At 33.1% G+C, this 16,251-nt stretch overlaps 1 protein-coding gene across 1 annotated transcript; it reads left to right on the plus strand.

Moving 5' to 3' along the window:
- Positions 1 to 1,088: 1,088 nt before the first annotated feature.
- On the plus strand, positions 1,089 to 13,351 carry LOC114387740 (cytosolic purine 5'-nucleotidase-like). Its single transcript, XM_028347947.1, has 17 exons — positions 1,089 to 1,197; positions 2,237 to 2,331; positions 3,128 to 3,244; positions 4,947 to 5,036; positions 5,139 to 5,254; positions 7,496 to 7,595; positions 8,039 to 8,110; positions 8,186 to 8,233; positions 8,326 to 8,403; positions 8,482 to 8,601; positions 8,740 to 8,845; positions 9,638 to 9,801; positions 10,086 to 10,220; positions 11,029 to 11,159; positions 12,532 to 12,594; positions 12,687 to 12,765; positions 12,873 to 13,351. The coding sequence occupies exons 1-17, from the start codon at positions 1,185 to 1,187 to the stop codon at positions 12,984 to 12,986; spliced, it is 1,641 nt and encodes a 546-aa protein (XP_028203748.1). The 5' UTR covers positions 1,089 to 1,184; the 3' UTR covers positions 12,987 to 13,351.
- The last annotated feature ends 2,900 nt before the right edge of the window (positions 13,352 to 16,251 follow it).

Raw genomic sequence — 16,251 nt, forward strand, 5'->3', positions numbered from 1 at the left:
GGATGGAGTTGGTTTTGTTTTGTCACAGGATGTTAAATTTGTCTGTAACATTTTTTTCTTTGGTTGTTAATTGCTGCTTAATATTGGTATCATTTCTTTTTTTTTTGGCATCTCTGCTTAATTGATTGGAACTTTTGAATTTGGCAAATGCTAATGAGCCCTGTTGGGGAATTTGTTAACAATTTAACAATCGAAAGTATTAAATGAAAACGAAAGATTTTTAAGTTTCCGACCTTTAATGGTGTAATTTCCATTATGAATAATTCCAAATCTTTCTACAATTTTCTCTTCACTTCTTTGTATGGTAAGCATTGAATTTTTCTTTCATGTTTCTAAAAATTAATACATTTTCCTTTTCAGATAATATTGTCTGTATGAAGTATTAGGAAGATATAATATTACTTTTACAATAAATGCTTTCCTTTTTTCTTATTTCTTAATAAGTACTCTTAGGAAACCCGTTAGCAGGATTTTTTGTTTTAGATCATGAGCTGGTGATTGTTGGACAATAAGATAATGTAGTAGACTCCTCTATCCTAGAAGCATGCCAACTCATTCAGTCAAAATATCTTGTTGATGTGATGAGCTCATTCATACATGTACACTTCGAACAGTAAGAGTAGTCATGTTCGTATCATATCCACGTTGGATATATTCATGTTTGACACTTCACAGATAATTCAAATACTCCTAGTTACATTTTATGATTATTATATTTTTAGTTTTTAAACTTCTATACTAATACAGATATGAGTATAACAATTACATAAATTAGAGCATTTTATCATGTCTATAATAACTCATCCTCACTTTGAAAACAACAATTCTCTCTTTTAGTTTAGGATGTGTGTCTGTTATTAATTCTATACTTATATATTATATAATAGTCATATCATGTCCTATGTTTTATAAAAATTACCTTATTTTTGTCGTTGTCGTATCGTAGGTCTCTTATGTTATTATAAACTTGGGCTTAATTAAAAACATGTTATTGGGCTTGTTGTTTGACCCATTCTATTGAGGCCCATGAAGTAGTCCGAAACAAGTATTTAAAGGGCAAAATCCCCCTTCCACAATATATGTTTCTTGTCTAAACAATTGAGGGATATATGGTTTAGTGGAGGAAGAATTGGTTAGGTCTTGTACAATTTTGTGTATCTTCAACAAGGTTTTAATCTCTAGTCATGGCTTTAAGAGGTATGCATGATTTGAAATGAGCTGCTCTCTATATGTTGTTCTAGATATGTGTTATGTTTCACAGTTTATAGTGGAATGGGAGGGAAGGTAGGGAATTAAAGAGAAGTCATTTTCTCTTGTTTGAATGTTTTATGTAAGAAAGGGATGAGAGTTCTCTTTTCCTTGTTTCATAGTTAAACTAAATAAAAGGGGAGCTATTTCCCTTATTTAAGTATAACCCTTGCTCAACTTTTGCTTTTAGCAGAAGGGAAGGCAGGAAGGAGATGAAACAGTCATCTCCACCTGTTTGAGCGCTATAGTCATAGTAAGGGGAGATACTTTGAAGAGAATTAGAGCTAGAAAATTAGGCAATTTTGATAAGGCAGCCAAAGAGAAAAATACTATTGATTAGGGGTCTAAGTTCAAAATATTTCCCCACAAAAATTTCATATAGGATCTTTTTCTTGAAAACATTTGCACTGGAGGAAGCCACTCAGACCATGGCTGTTTCCCTTATTTAGTCTGGGGTAAAAGTATAGTCTATTTCTTAACTTAACAGGTTTTTCAATCATTTAAAACTCATGAAAGTTTTGTTTCAAGTAAAAATGCTACCTTTAAATTGAATGAAATAGAGTACACACTCATGACCTTGTCATTAGAAAAATAAAGGTTTAACCTTTATCACTTAATCCCACCTAAAGTTTGGTTTTAAGTATCTCAAGGTTAATTTCTACTTGATTTAACTACAGTAACATTTTCTCTTAAACTGAACTTAAGTAGGGTAAGTTGAGAAATGAATATACTTCAATGGGGTAAAATGCATATGGTTGTCTAATTTAATGCTTACTCCCCGATTTGGGGAGGACAAATTTTAGGGCTTCCCCCTTTCTTTTCTTCCTTAAAATTTCTTAAACATGAGCTTAGTAATTCTGATATAATTAACACTTTCTATCACAAACTTCTGATATTAATTGCAAATATTTATCTTTGGTCTGTGTCAAGTATATATCCAACACCGTCATATTGATTATGGTAGCAACAATCATGGTTTCCCTTGTAGGAATTGATGTACATGCTGCATTTGAAGGTCCAGTTGAGGAGGCCAGAACAGAGGCTAGAAAAGCTGAAGATTTACTGAAAAAATTGGATATTCCGGTGCACTAGTCCTACTAGCTTTATGTTTTAATTTGGAGTCTCAAAGTGAATAGTTATAGAGTAAATTCGGCATAAATCTTAGGCTGTTTATAAAGCCTATGCAAATGGCAAACATCCCATTATCTAGTTTCAGAAACTGCATTGACATTTTTCATATCATGTACATATACTCCTTGCATAACTTTTTCTGACATGCTTAATAAACAACTAAATATGATATAAAACCAGAGAGGGTGTTTTCATAGGTTTCACAAACTTGAGATTTTGATGTAATTTACTAAGAATATAATTTGAATACATAGACAGTGTAAAGGTTTTTTACACTAATGTCCAATCATGGATTTCCATATAACTGAAATTTGTTTTTTTTAATAATTATTTTAAAAGTCATGTTTAGGGTGATTTCTAATTGATTGATAGCAGAAAAATCTTTATACTAGCACTATATCAAAATTAAACTCATTTTGGATTAATTTTATATTTGGTGTGTCAGAGTTGAGGAAGTTGTATAATGATAGTGGGATTTTTTAGTAGTAAATTAATTTGTTGTGTCATTGTATTATTTGAACGTTTGCTTTTCTTCCTTTTCAATTACTGGTTAACAGTTATCTAATATTTTTATTTTCCCTCAAGATATGGACCTGTTATATATCTTTTACCACATGTTATATATCTTTTCCCTCAAGATATGGACACTGTCTCTATATTTTTACCCTCACACTCTACTCTGTTTAGATTTTGGCTTAAAAATTCATCAATGTACATTAAGTAAATAACATTTAGTGTCCTCATTCAGAGTCCTTCGTTGAGAAATTCACCTCGTGGAATATTCTGCACCCGAACGCTGAATCTAAGGTCAATTAGTGCTATTGGATATGACATGGACTATACCTTGGTGCATTATAATGTGAAGGTAATTGCTGAAATTGTAGAGATTTAAGTAGGAAAGAAAGAAAAGAGAATATAAAGACACTGAATAATATTTTCTTATATATGGATTTTGCCTTTTCCTCTCCAAACTACTTCTTTGTGGTATCAAGTTATCTGAAGTATAGTTTGCATTCTATTGGGTGGGATGCCAATTCAGCAGTTAAATTTGTTCATACTAGCCCTTGAAAATTTAAATCTCAAGGTTATGCTATTTCTATATCTCTTGTTTCCTTGGGTGATGGTTTGATCATTAAATTAGAGGACTTTTGGGTGGGTAATTTTTGTGCCTTTTCTAGACTCTTTCATTTCTTCAGTTTGCTCAATGCCCATATAATCTGATTTTATTCTTCAGTTTATTTTACTATTTTCTGGATTTTTCATTTCTTTAGAAAATGCATAATAGGGAACTCTTTGATTTAAAGTACCTTATGGTGTTGACGGATTCAATCAATCTCATTCTAATCCAGAGAAGAGAATTTGTTCTCTTTGTAACTTGTGTTTCTTTTCTTGCAAATTCTATTTTTATTTTCTAACATCATCTACCATTAATGATTCCTACATGTTAGATAAGTCCATTTGGAAATCAATTGCTTCCTTTAAGGTCAAATTCTTTACAAGGAATGCAGTTCTAAACAGGATTAATGCCAATAATTCCCTTCAATTTCAAAGACCTCTAGCTGCTTTTCTCCTGATTACTGTGTGATGTGCAAATCTAGTTCTGAAATTGGTTCTCATTTTTTTTCATTGTTCAGCACTTTCCCTTCTCTGGAATAACTTGTTTGATGTTTTTGGTGAGAATTGGATTTGCCCCAAGGATCTTCAGCTGTACTATTCTGTTAATTTTAGAGGATTTCACACCAGCAGAGATGCTAAAAGGAATTGGTGCCATTCTCAATTTGTGTTAATTAGTTGTTTCTGTTTTGAAAGAAATGCTGGAACCTTTATTGGTCATTGGTTGCCTCTTGAGTTAATTTTGGGATTGAGCAGTTCAACTATCATCTTTCTAGTGTTCTGCCAATGGTCTTTTCTGGGGTGGCTCAATAAGACAATAACAACACACTCAAGCCTAGGAAAAGACATCTAGAAGGTAGACAAATATTGGATCTAGAATACATTCTGCATGATCTTATAATTTGGGTTTATGCCAAACTCAATCCCACATAACCAACTTGTTAGGTGAAGACTGTCCAAGTCTTGTAAGGAATATATTGACCAAATTTCTAGTTAATGTGAGATCTCAAGAATGTTATATAGTTTTATCAACAACCATTATAATTTAACTACAATGCTTGCACTTATAACTTTGTGTAATCTTCACTTGTATTATATGTAATACATATAAACAAAATAAATTAGAATTTTTGTAATTTTAGAATTAGGTTTTACAGTGTTAGGTGATACAGACTCTGATTGTGGCATCACACGAGTTTTTTAATGAATGTTCTTTCTTCGGCATTTGTTCATTTTGACAATTTACCTCATGAGTAGTAGTACAAAACTACAAATTATTTTCCCCTTACTTTGCTTGAAGTTTTTTTCTTATATATGCTAAAAACCATGTGTATTCTACTTCAAACAATAAGTATGAAAGAGGTTATTTATTGGATTTTTTTTCAAACTATAAGTTATTTAGTGTATGTATCCTTGTAATTGAACTTCTTTGATATGTTCGCAAGTTTTAACAGGCTTGGGAAGGGCGTGCTTATGACTACTGTATGGAAAACCTCAAGAATATGGGTTTCCCTATTGATGGACTTGCGTTTGATCCAGACCTGGTAACATGTCATCTCTGGCAAGCTAAAGCATTTTGTGATTCATTGGATTATTATCATGTCTGATTTTTCTAAGTGGTATTTTAATTCCATTAAATTGTTCAGGTTATCAGAGGTCTTGTGATAGATAAAGAGGGAGGCAATTTGGTTAAAGCTGATCGATTTGGTTATATAAAAATAGCCATGCATGGAACCAAAATGCTATCTACGCGTGCTGTGAGGTCAGTGCTGAGTATTGTGATTCTGAATTTTGATTATAGAAAGTCATGCAGAGTCTTCTTGTCAATTTGTTATATGAACATACCCTGCAAAAAGTAACAACTTGTTAAAATAGATATCACTTACAATAATTCTCTTTAAATAAATAAATGTTATTTCACATCTAGTTATTGATGAACTTTGGAAGTTGATACAATGCCGTCATATATTCAATTTTCTTGAAGTCAAAGTATCACCTCAGGGTTCACTGGTTCAGTGCCCCATCCTCTCAAATAAGTTAACCCTCTTATTGTACTCCTTACGTAAGCACATGGATCAGCTACTGTGATAGATAGGAAGAGGAAGATAATGACTCACCTAGAGGATTATGTTTGTTAGTATATTCTGTCAGGCTCTTAGTGCTGAGGGGCAATTCTGTGGCGCATTGTTCATCCAGCATCGAGAAGCTTCTCTTCATGCAAACAAGCCAGCCCCACCGCCTGAGCCAAAGTCAAGGGTTGCAAGGCCTGAACCTCCCGACGTATCTTCAGAGTCAAACCGGAGATGAAACACCTCAATAGGAATGGCGATGGAATACCAATAATCCGTTTGGCCAAATCCTCGAATTTAGAGAGGTAAGTGTTGACGGTACTCCTCTGGGTGAACTTGAACAGGGCACCCATAGGATCTTATACTATGAGGATGTGAAACGTGTCTACAGCTCTTCAAGAAAGACTGGCCAGGAAGTGAATTGACCATTACTGGTCATCCATTGAAATCAGGCCAGCACATGACTGTCCATGTAGAAGGAGGCAATGGTCAGACGCTCATGGTCGAGGGTCGCGTGGTACTCAAAAAACTGGTTGATCTTAAAGATCCAACCCAGTGGGTCTGTTCCATCGAAGCATGGAACATCCAACTTCATGCGATGGGAAGTGGAAGCCGTCGCAGGGGGTGATTGGTTTGTGGACAAAGGAGATGAACTAGAAGATTCTGGAGCAGGCAGCCTCTGGATCAATTCGTCAAGGTTAATGGTCATGGAATGGAGGGATTCACTCAAGGACAGTTGATGAGAAGTAAGCTTTACAATTCCGTCCTTAAGGCGGTCCGAGGAGACCTTGGAATGAGTGGACTCGGCCATTGAGTTCGACTCTCAACGGCATCAATGGCTGACTCCGCTATGGACTGCATCGAAGCAGCCATCGCGAAACTAACCTCCAGTCAACTCATACTCACCTCTTCTTGTAGCACATGGATCAGCTACTGAGATAGGAAGAGGAAGATAATGACTCACCTAGAGGATTATATTTGTTAGTGTATTCTGTTAGGCTCTTAGTGCTGAGGGGCAATTCTGTTAGAATCATAGTGCTAGGAGTAGTTACTGTTATGGCATGATAGCATTAGTGCTTTTCGTTATGGCTTTTTTATTTTGGCATGTGATGTTTGTCTAGTAGCTTCTTGTCATGTTATAAATATCCTTGTTTCCATGCAAGGAGGATATAATAAAGAAAAAGTCATTTCTTCTTCATTTCTTTCTTCTACGGAGGTAGTCCTGGTCCTCGAATTCCATGAGGTTCACTTGGTGAACCTAACATACTGTTTCTATTAGAATATGATAGAATCAACTGGTAAGAGAGAGAGAGAGAGAAAAACATGAAAAACGCTCAATGAACTAAGAACTTTTTTTCTTTGCCAAGTTACACTAACTGAACAGTTGAATTCACTTCTTGAGGTTAATTCGAGAGTACCTTAGCACCTCTCTACACTTCCTGTTAATTTCCCACCCAATGAATGACTCCCTCTTCCTATTTATATACATTATTACCTACTTGATTCACTAACAAACTAACACCACTATCTAACCAAGAATTACATATCAATACTCCGCCCCTGAAGTTTCACCTTGTCCTCAAGGTGATGACTCTATCCCTTTGAGACTTCAACTGGTAGATGTATTCACCAGGCGGCTTCCACCATAATGATTCTGAGATCTTATTTGCCAGCTGATAATGACGGACATCCATTCACCTGTTCGAGGGAGAATATTGTAAATATGTAAATGGGCATCAGTTTGGCATAGAATATCCTATATAATTTTCAGATTATATATGCAATTATTAGTTTATTAGTACAAATTTTATTTCTGTATTTCCTGGTTATGTTTAGACTATATAAGCTGATTAGTGCTTGTATTTTGAAATCAATTAAATAATATTCAGTTTGCCCTTTATTTCAAGTGTTACCTAATTTTATGTGCATGGAAGTGAGATCTATGGGAGAGAACTGGTGGACCTGCGGCAAAAGAGTCGATGGGAGTTTCTCAACACATTCTTCTCTGTGTCCGAAGCTGTGGCTTACATGCAGGTATGCTTCAATTCCTGTTGAAAACCTCTCAAATTTTACTGGAGTTGTATTCAGCTACAAATTGTATGGTAGCATTTTTATCTTAGTGCATTTGTCTTCTTTTTTTTTTCAATTCCTGGGTACGTGATAGATAGTGTTAGTTCCTTAAAATTGAGTGTTGCTACCTATATATATGAACCCTAAATGAAACTACCAAGTCTCCGTATTTTACACTTTATTGGTCAACTAGGGATTCCATATGTTTTATTCTTTCAAGTGAGAGTTTCAAAATATTAAAATATGAAGTTTTAACATGAAGCAGCTCCAGTAAGCAGATTTTGTCTATTTGGTTCTTGTCTTGTGACTAATGGGTTACCTATATTATAACCATTTATTTTACACGTATATTCAACATTTGACTGGGATTGGACGAGACTTTATTAATGTGATGTGATTATTTTCAGATGGTTGACAAACTTGATGGTGGGATTATACCATCCAATCTTGGCTCCTTTGATTATAACGGGCTTTATAAGGTATTGTGCACATATTTTAACAGTATTGTATTTGAGTAGAAATATTCTCTTTTTCACCTTAGGCTTGACCTTCAGGTTGTTGGAAAAGCTCTCATCGCGGCACACGTAGAAGGCCGCCTCAAGGTGAACACATACACATATTGTCAATGCCTAGGATGATCTATTTATGCTGTGCTTTAATTATATGCACGTATTGACTTACTGAATTTATGCAGAGTGAGATTATGTCTAACCCTGAACAGTTTGTGGAGCCTGATCCGGAATTACTCTTCACACTTTTGGATCAGAAAGAGGTATTGCTTATAGTATGTGTATCTCTGCCTCGCACATAATGTGCTTCTGCTCATTACTTGGTTGTTTTCATGAAACAGGCAGGCAAAAAACTTGTACTTATTACCAACTCAGATTATCATTATACACACAAAATGATGCATCATTCATTCAATAGATTCCTTCCCAATGACATGGGTTGGAGAGATTTATTTGACATTGTAAGTTCTTGTAGATAATCAATACAATATGAAGTTATCCTCTTGATAGTGGAGGAATGAAAAATACATGCTATTATTCTCTTTACTTTTTGTGAAATAAGCAATGCACAAATTGATGTGGCTCTCGTTCATGAGTAGGTAATTGTCTCGGCAAACAAACCAGAATTCTTCCAAATGTCACACCCCATGTATGAGGTGGTGACAGAAGAGGGCCTGATGCGTCCATGCTTTAAGGCTCAAACTGGTAGGTACTCCCTATGTCCATATAGTATGTTTCATTGCTTTTCCACAGAGTGTGAGATTATTCTTATTTTCTGATTTTCTGATAAAGAACATCAAATGTGACTTCAAACTTTTCTTTTATTGTTTAACGTATCAAATCAAGAATGTTATGTAGAACACTATTCCTTACCTTTTTAATTCAAAAGAAAAAAAATGGAAAAATAGAAAAAGTATTGGATGAATTTACTTCTTCTCTTTAAACTAAAATTAAGTCTTATCAATTGGGACATAGTATTCCAATCCTTTACCAAGGGAAAAGACTATTTATTTATATTTTGGCATTGTCTATCACATTACATGCATAACTGATATCATTATGGATTTAGGTCTGTTCTTACCTTTATAAAGTTTGGAATAGAGGATGAGTCACAAATTGTAGACATTTTTGTTACTTGTGTGCATTGCAAGCCACCAATTCAAAGAAGGAAAGCACTAATGACTTTTCTTTTTATTAAGTACAATTAGTAATCAAGTTCTTAGTTCTTACTATCCTAGAATTGATTAGAAATAATGATTGAAATGCATTTTATTGATTCTATCAATATAATATACAGCTAAAATGTTGATTGACAATATTTTATTTCTTTTACTATCACATAAATAAACATCATGTTGATTTGCACAGAACATAAGTGAGCTGCTAATTTTACTTGTGAATATATTACGGAAATGAATTGACTTTGCAATGTGTTACATTTGAAGTTATTTTTAAAATGATTTAACTTTGTTATACTTTACTTACCATATTCTGCAGGTGGTTTGTACTCAGGGGGGAGTGCGCAGATGGTTGAAAGTTCCCTAAATATACATGGAGATGAGATACTGTATATTGGAGACCATATTTACACTGATGTTAGTCAACCCAAAGTCCATTTGCGATGGCGAGCAGCATTGATTTGTCGGGAACTGGAAGAAGAAGTCAGTACAATCAATTCACACATAACACTTTTCTGATTTTAGTTTAATTATGCTCTCTAAAATTGTTTCTCTCTAGCTGAAAAAAGGTTATATGGTCTCTTGTGTTGAAAAAGGAAAAATGATATGAATGCTAGTAAACATGAAGTTAAAATGCACTTTCTACCTTTAATTTAACAGTTCTTTTATTTTGCAAACCATATGTACTGTGTTGAGCAACTATTCTACTTTAACTGATCTGCAAAGCTGAAAACTTCTTTGTGCTTTATAAAATGTTAAAAATTCAGTACACTGCCCTAATTCGTAGCCGGGGTCGTAGACAATCATTGGTAGAGCTTATCAATCAAAAGGAGGTTGTTGTTGATCTCTTTAACCAACTGCGGCTGGCTCTGCAGAGGCAAAGTAAAGGGCGTCCAGCCCAAGTAAGTTTGGTCCTTTACTCCTTTTATTATATATATTGTATATTCTATGGCGTATATGTACACATCCATCTTGCAATTGTTGATTGAGAATTTTCCTTTCCCTTGTTATGTTATTTCCCACATGAACCTCCTAGCTTTATGTTTTGTTGTCTCATTCACCTTTTCCACACTTTTAAGCCAAATATGATCATCCAATGCAGTCATTAATCTTTTCACAACAACAATATTTGAGTTGGTGTATACTTATATGCTAGGAACCACAATCAGAAAATAGGAAATCAACAGTAACAGTAATATCCAATGAGAATAGAAATGTGTGTTATGAATGCATAAAAGGAAAATACAAAGGAATTAAAGCTTCTTACTTCCCAGAGCTAAGCTCCTCTAGAGGCAAGAGCCCTCTGCCCATAACTACCATCAAATTGTCTACCTCCTCCTCATCCGACTAGCCCCCCCCCCCCCCCCCCCAATAACCGAATTCCCCTCACAACTAATTTTCTCATTTCTCTCTCTCCCACCTCATGAAATATTCCCTTCTTATTTCTTCTCATATATACTCTCCATTTTGTGGGTTTGGATATTGGATCTGATTCCACAAAAGAGGTTCAAACATTATAGAACTATGCCTGGTATGTTCTTATAGGATTGAATGATTAGATGAATTGAACATGTTTACTTCATTGGTTCTCGACTTGGCGTTATTGAATATGCATTGGGTTACATGTTTTATTCAATATGAATAATTATTCAAGAATGGCAACTACATGTCTTTGTTAATATTGATATTTTGAATTTTGTGTATTGGAAGATTGTTGCTGCAACTAATGTGAACAAAGAAAATCTTACTGAACGCATGCAAAAGTTACTTCTTGTTATGCAAATACTAGATGGAAAAATTGCTCCAATGCTAGAGGCAGATGGGGAGCTCTTTAATAAAAAGTAAGTTCAAAGAACAGGTCTATTGATTTACAAATTCTTTATCATACTCTGTTATTATTGATTTCCGCCACAGGTCTGTATATATACACATAGCTTATTCTTATTATTGACTGGCCATGGGAAAGAATTTGTGACTGATGATTGATTTTTGTCAAAATATCCGAGTTTGAAATAGTCCCCTTCATTTTTTTCAATACTCAAAACTCCTCTATCATGAATCTGGACACAGCTACTACTTTTTTTGTCCCCTCCCTTTTCTCTTTGTTGCCTTGAAGAGTGTAGGGATTAACTTGCTATATTACAGTGAGCATGCCATAAACATCCAAAATGCAAGATCATATAGGGGAAAAAATGGCATGTGAAGGTAACTAACAGTGTAACTATCAATTCAGCAGTTTGCTAACATAGCATAAGGTTAATACTAATAATACAATACTTTTTGGAGATGTTGGAAACGACTTCTATATTGGAAATTGATGTCTAGGATATAGATGAAAAGACAGATACTACTTTGTATAATTCTCATCACTGCTCTTATTAGGGAGTTGCATTTCATTTTATTGGTCTTTAATGTCATTTGTTTTGAAATAAATATAAATATAGATGTTGGTGAGTGCTTTTTCACTCAAGCATTTCACCATAAGTCACAGTCTTCAACTATTATATTTCTAACATTCTGCCCCAAATTCTGTCCGAAAGATAATAAGCAGGAATTTTTTTTAACAGAGTTTTCCTCATCCAATTTGTCAAAATCTGAGTGAGAGAATTTAATAGGAGATGTCGCAAGAGATGGCGAGGAGAGTGAATAGGAAAAATTGTGAAAGGCATTGTCAGCTGATGCCATTACTCGGATAACATGCTCACGGTATTTAATAAACCATACTAAGGAAAGAAAGTCAGAGAAAGTAGTGTGGAAAGTCAGAGAAAGTTCAGAATTCTCTGTAAAAGAATCTGTTATTAAATCAATCAGCTCAAAAGTGAGTTTTTATATTTAGACAGAGCACTGTTTGTTACTACATTAGTGATCCTGAATGACACAGTTAAATCACAACTAACATAACTAGCAGTCCTGTGTCAGTTCAGGTTGTTCAGCAGTTTGCAGAGTGTACTAATACAACTGATACAATTATATCTCGAACACGTGTGAACTTGTATTTCTCAGTAATCAGATTTGAACTTTTTGAAAGCTGTAAATTGTAATACATTGGAGTTTTTTTTTTCTATTTATCATTTTGTTCTTCCTTGGCGTTAGTAAGAGAGGGAAATATGGAGTGTTCATCATGGCAAATCAACATATATGTTATTTGTCTTGCATTTCAGTTATTTATACCACATGCCTATGGTATTAACATGCTGTATCTGCATACATTAGGTGGGGCTATCTATCGCGTGCTGGTTTGTGGGATAAAAGCCACTTGATGCGACAAATTGAGAAGTATGTTATTTCTTCTAGACACCCCTGATCTCTATTATACCAGACTTTGCACTTTCTTGAAAATTAACTGTTTAAATTTATTTCAATTGTAGGTATGCAGATATATATACCTCTAGAGTGTCAAATTTTTTATATTACACACCGTTTATGTATTTTGGCTCTCAGGAACAGGTATGCAGTTCATCTTTTTTCCCTTACCTCCCTTCCAAATCCTTAAAAGCATTAGGTTATTATTTCGGTTATAAACTTAGACATTTTTCTTTCTTGTTCCGCCACAGAACCTTGCACATGATTCATACACACACTATTGTTCTCAAATTGACAATTTTCCTTCCTATGGACAATTGGACCAACATGGTGGAGAAATACAAGAAACAAATGTATCTTGTTGACTTAAAAAAGATGTGTCATTTCAAACTTGTACAATGCTGTGATGATGATATACAATATTATTCAAATTAATAAGTCTATGAAAGGCCTAGATATCGTGTTAATTTAACAGTGCTTTAAAAGTCCCCGTGTAAATAAAGATCATTGGTATTTTGGGTCAACAATAAGGAAGCCGTAGTAAGGTACTTTCCCTAGACCGAAAGGTGTTTTAGTTGACTTTTGGTTTCAATGAGAGCATAGGCCGAAGCAAAAAGAAATAAATGCAAGGGATTGTGTTTCCAACTGAATCAGAATGGCATGTATACAGCTATAGTTGGTATAATCAGATTGACGTGACACTGTTGCTGATCAATCAAATTTGATTAAATCCCTGTATTTGGTTCAAATGAATAACAAAATCGTATCTTATGAATCGAAGAAAACAAATACATATTTCAAATACTTTATGGAATAAGTTAGCTTAAGCTACTAGCTTTTTCTTTATATTAATATTATTCTCATTAATTTATTTGAAATTCTTTTTTACCTTTTTATTGAATTTAAAAACTCTTTTACTTAGATGGCATATTTATTTTTTTAGTTATTATGAAACTTGGAATCTACTTTTTATTGTTTTGTTTAGTGTTAAATTATTTACTTTTATGAATTAATACATTGTTTATTTTTGAAAAAAAAATTGATCACTAACCAAAGTTTATAAAAAAAATCAAAATTATAAAGAAAAAACAAATTTTATTTTTTGTTTTAAAATAATATTATTAATAACAAATTAAATATTAAAAAATTGATTTTAAACAACATAAGTTTATTGAATGTAAATCTAACTTATCCAAAAAAAAAAGGAAAATTTTGATTTAAAACAATATTAGTTTATTAAAATTTAATTTTAGATAATATGAGTAAAATCATCAAATCTTTACTATTCTTTTATAATTCAAAATTATTGTACGATAAGTTATTAAAAATAAATTTAAATATTTGAATATTAAATATCTCATTTCATATTTATCAATTAACTTATCAATTAATCTTACCAATCAATTTAAATTAAATAAACTGGATATATTATAAAACCACTTGAAAGCTTAAAAGATATAAGTAAGGAACCGAAAAAACTAGAAGCTTACGAGCTACCTAAGTTAATTGAAAATAGTCGGTAAAATAAATTGACTAGTTCCTAAATGTCAAATGACGTAAAAGAACATACTTAATATTTTTTATATTTTAATTTATTTTTAATAATTTTTTATCTTAAAAAGTAATTTGTGTAGCATCCCAATTTTCGTAAACTAGATTAAAAAGGATTATTATTTATAAATAAATAGAGTTTTAAAAAAATGATAAGATTTTATAAATAAATAAATAAGGAGATATAATTATTAATTAAAATAATGATTTGAAAGAAAATAAAAAGGGTATTTTATTTATTTGTTTGATAGAGAATAAAATAAAGTTTGTTTTTATAAAATTATAAATAAATAGAGTAAATAACAGGTCGTAAATGCCCCTAGCTATAAATAGCAACATGCTAGTCTCCTCTGCCTCACAATTTCGTTTTTTCTCTCTTCTCTCAAAACTCTCTCTTTTACCCGCAGACCACCTAACTCATCTCAGAAAATGACGATCTCGGACTCGTTCAATGTTAGATCATCGTGAAATTTGAGCACTACGTTTGCAGCCCCAATTCTGAGCATTCTCACCGTTGGAAATTTTGATATCATGTTTGAGCTGAGAGAAATACCTTTCTAATTGTAGCCTTTTCCTTTCCCGCATAAACCCAAAACGGTCTCAGTAAAATTACGATCCCGGTTTCGTTAACCGTTGGATTTTAATGAAATTTGGATATGTTTTTCTAAATTCAATTTCTCACACTTTCACTGTTGGGATTTGGGAGAAAATGTTCGTGGAGGGAGAAAAAGGAATCGCATGAAGACAGTACAAATGGAGGTTTCAATCCCTTCTCCGTCTCTCTGACGTTTGGGAACTCTATCAGAGCAGTCGGAGGAAAAACTGGAGAAATCTCAGGGAACCGCTAGAGATGCCACTATCGTTGTTGAAAGACACATGAGCCCGCTTAGATGTAAGGGATGAGTTATTAACAATTGGGAATTAGTGAGAACATGTGTAGGGATCTTTAGAGATATCAATTGGAATGAGTTTTGGGGTGTTTTTGCAATTTTCATTTTATCCTTATAATTATTACAATGAATTATATATGTTTGACAGACCAATTTTTGTGAAATTGATATGCTATTGTGTTGAGCGTGAACCCTATAAATCGAGTACTTTTTTAATTAATATGAATTGATGAAATAAAGTAAGGAGAAACTTAGAGAGAGATATTGATTTTGTATTTTCTCTTTTTCTTGCTGTTTAGGTTTTTATATATAATTTAAAAAATTAATATCATAATTGAAACTGACCAAAGTGTTCATATAATTATTTAGAATTTGTGCATTGAAAGCTTACTTTGAAATTTGTGATTCAATATGATGTATGCTAGTTTATAGATATAGAGGTAGTTATTTATATTAATAATTTATGTAAATAATATTGTAGAGTGTTATAGTATGATTCCAAAAATTATTAAGTGTTGGAGTTTGAGAATATTATGGTTAAATTTCATGAACATGTGTATGTTGTACCTTATGAACATCATTGGGAATGTTATGAGATGGTTGATGTGATGTTATGAGATGTTAAAGTGTGGACATGATATTCGATTGTGAATAAGTGGATGTGTTAACACTTGATTTTACATTAATTATATCGTAAGCTATGAATTATACAATAACCCGACCAGTGTTTATGCTCAGTGTTAAAGAGAAAGTGTAGGTTCCTAGTCAGGAACCAGTGTTAAATTGTAGCACAATTATGTTAAACATGTTTGAAACATGAGTGTGAGGTCATGGTATTGTATAATTCATGAGCAGTGCTTATAAATGAAATATGTGATGAGTTGTGGAATAATATGTTGCCTTGAGATTATAATATTGTTATTGAGATTGAGTAAAAGTGTAAAGTAGAACAGGTGTTGAATTGTGAGATACGTGAAAACATGTGATGGTGGATTGTGACATTATGAGATGTGAAATTGTGAATGAGTTTTGGTTGTGAATAAGTGTGTGATTAACTCTTGATGTGACATTATTTGTGTTGTAAGCTGTGAATTGTACAATAACCCGACCAGTGTTATCTTGAGAAAAGTGTAAATGCGCAGTGTTAAAGAGAAAGTGTAGGTTTCCTATTTAGGAACCAGTGTTAAAG

Source organism: Glycine soja, chromosome 15 (genome assembly GCF_004193775.1).
Source record: "Glycine soja cultivar W05 chromosome 15, ASM419377v2, whole genome shotgun sequence".
Taxonomy (NCBI): domain Eukaryota; kingdom Viridiplantae; phylum Streptophyta; class Magnoliopsida; order Fabales; family Fabaceae; genus Glycine; species Glycine soja.

What these genes read in the sequence shown, in the direction of transcription:
- LOC114387740 (XM_028347947.1), top strand. An exon ending in TGGTGCATTATAATGTGAAG is followed by an intron (nt 3,245 to 4,946) that starts GTAATTGCTGAA and finishes AAGTTTTAACAG; the next exon opens with GCTTGGGAAGGGCGTGCTTA. An exon ending in CTATCTACGCGTGCTGTGAG is followed by an intron (nt 5,255 to 7,495) that starts GTCAGTGCTGAG and finishes TGTGCATGGAAG; the next exon opens with TGAGATCTATGGGAGAGAAC.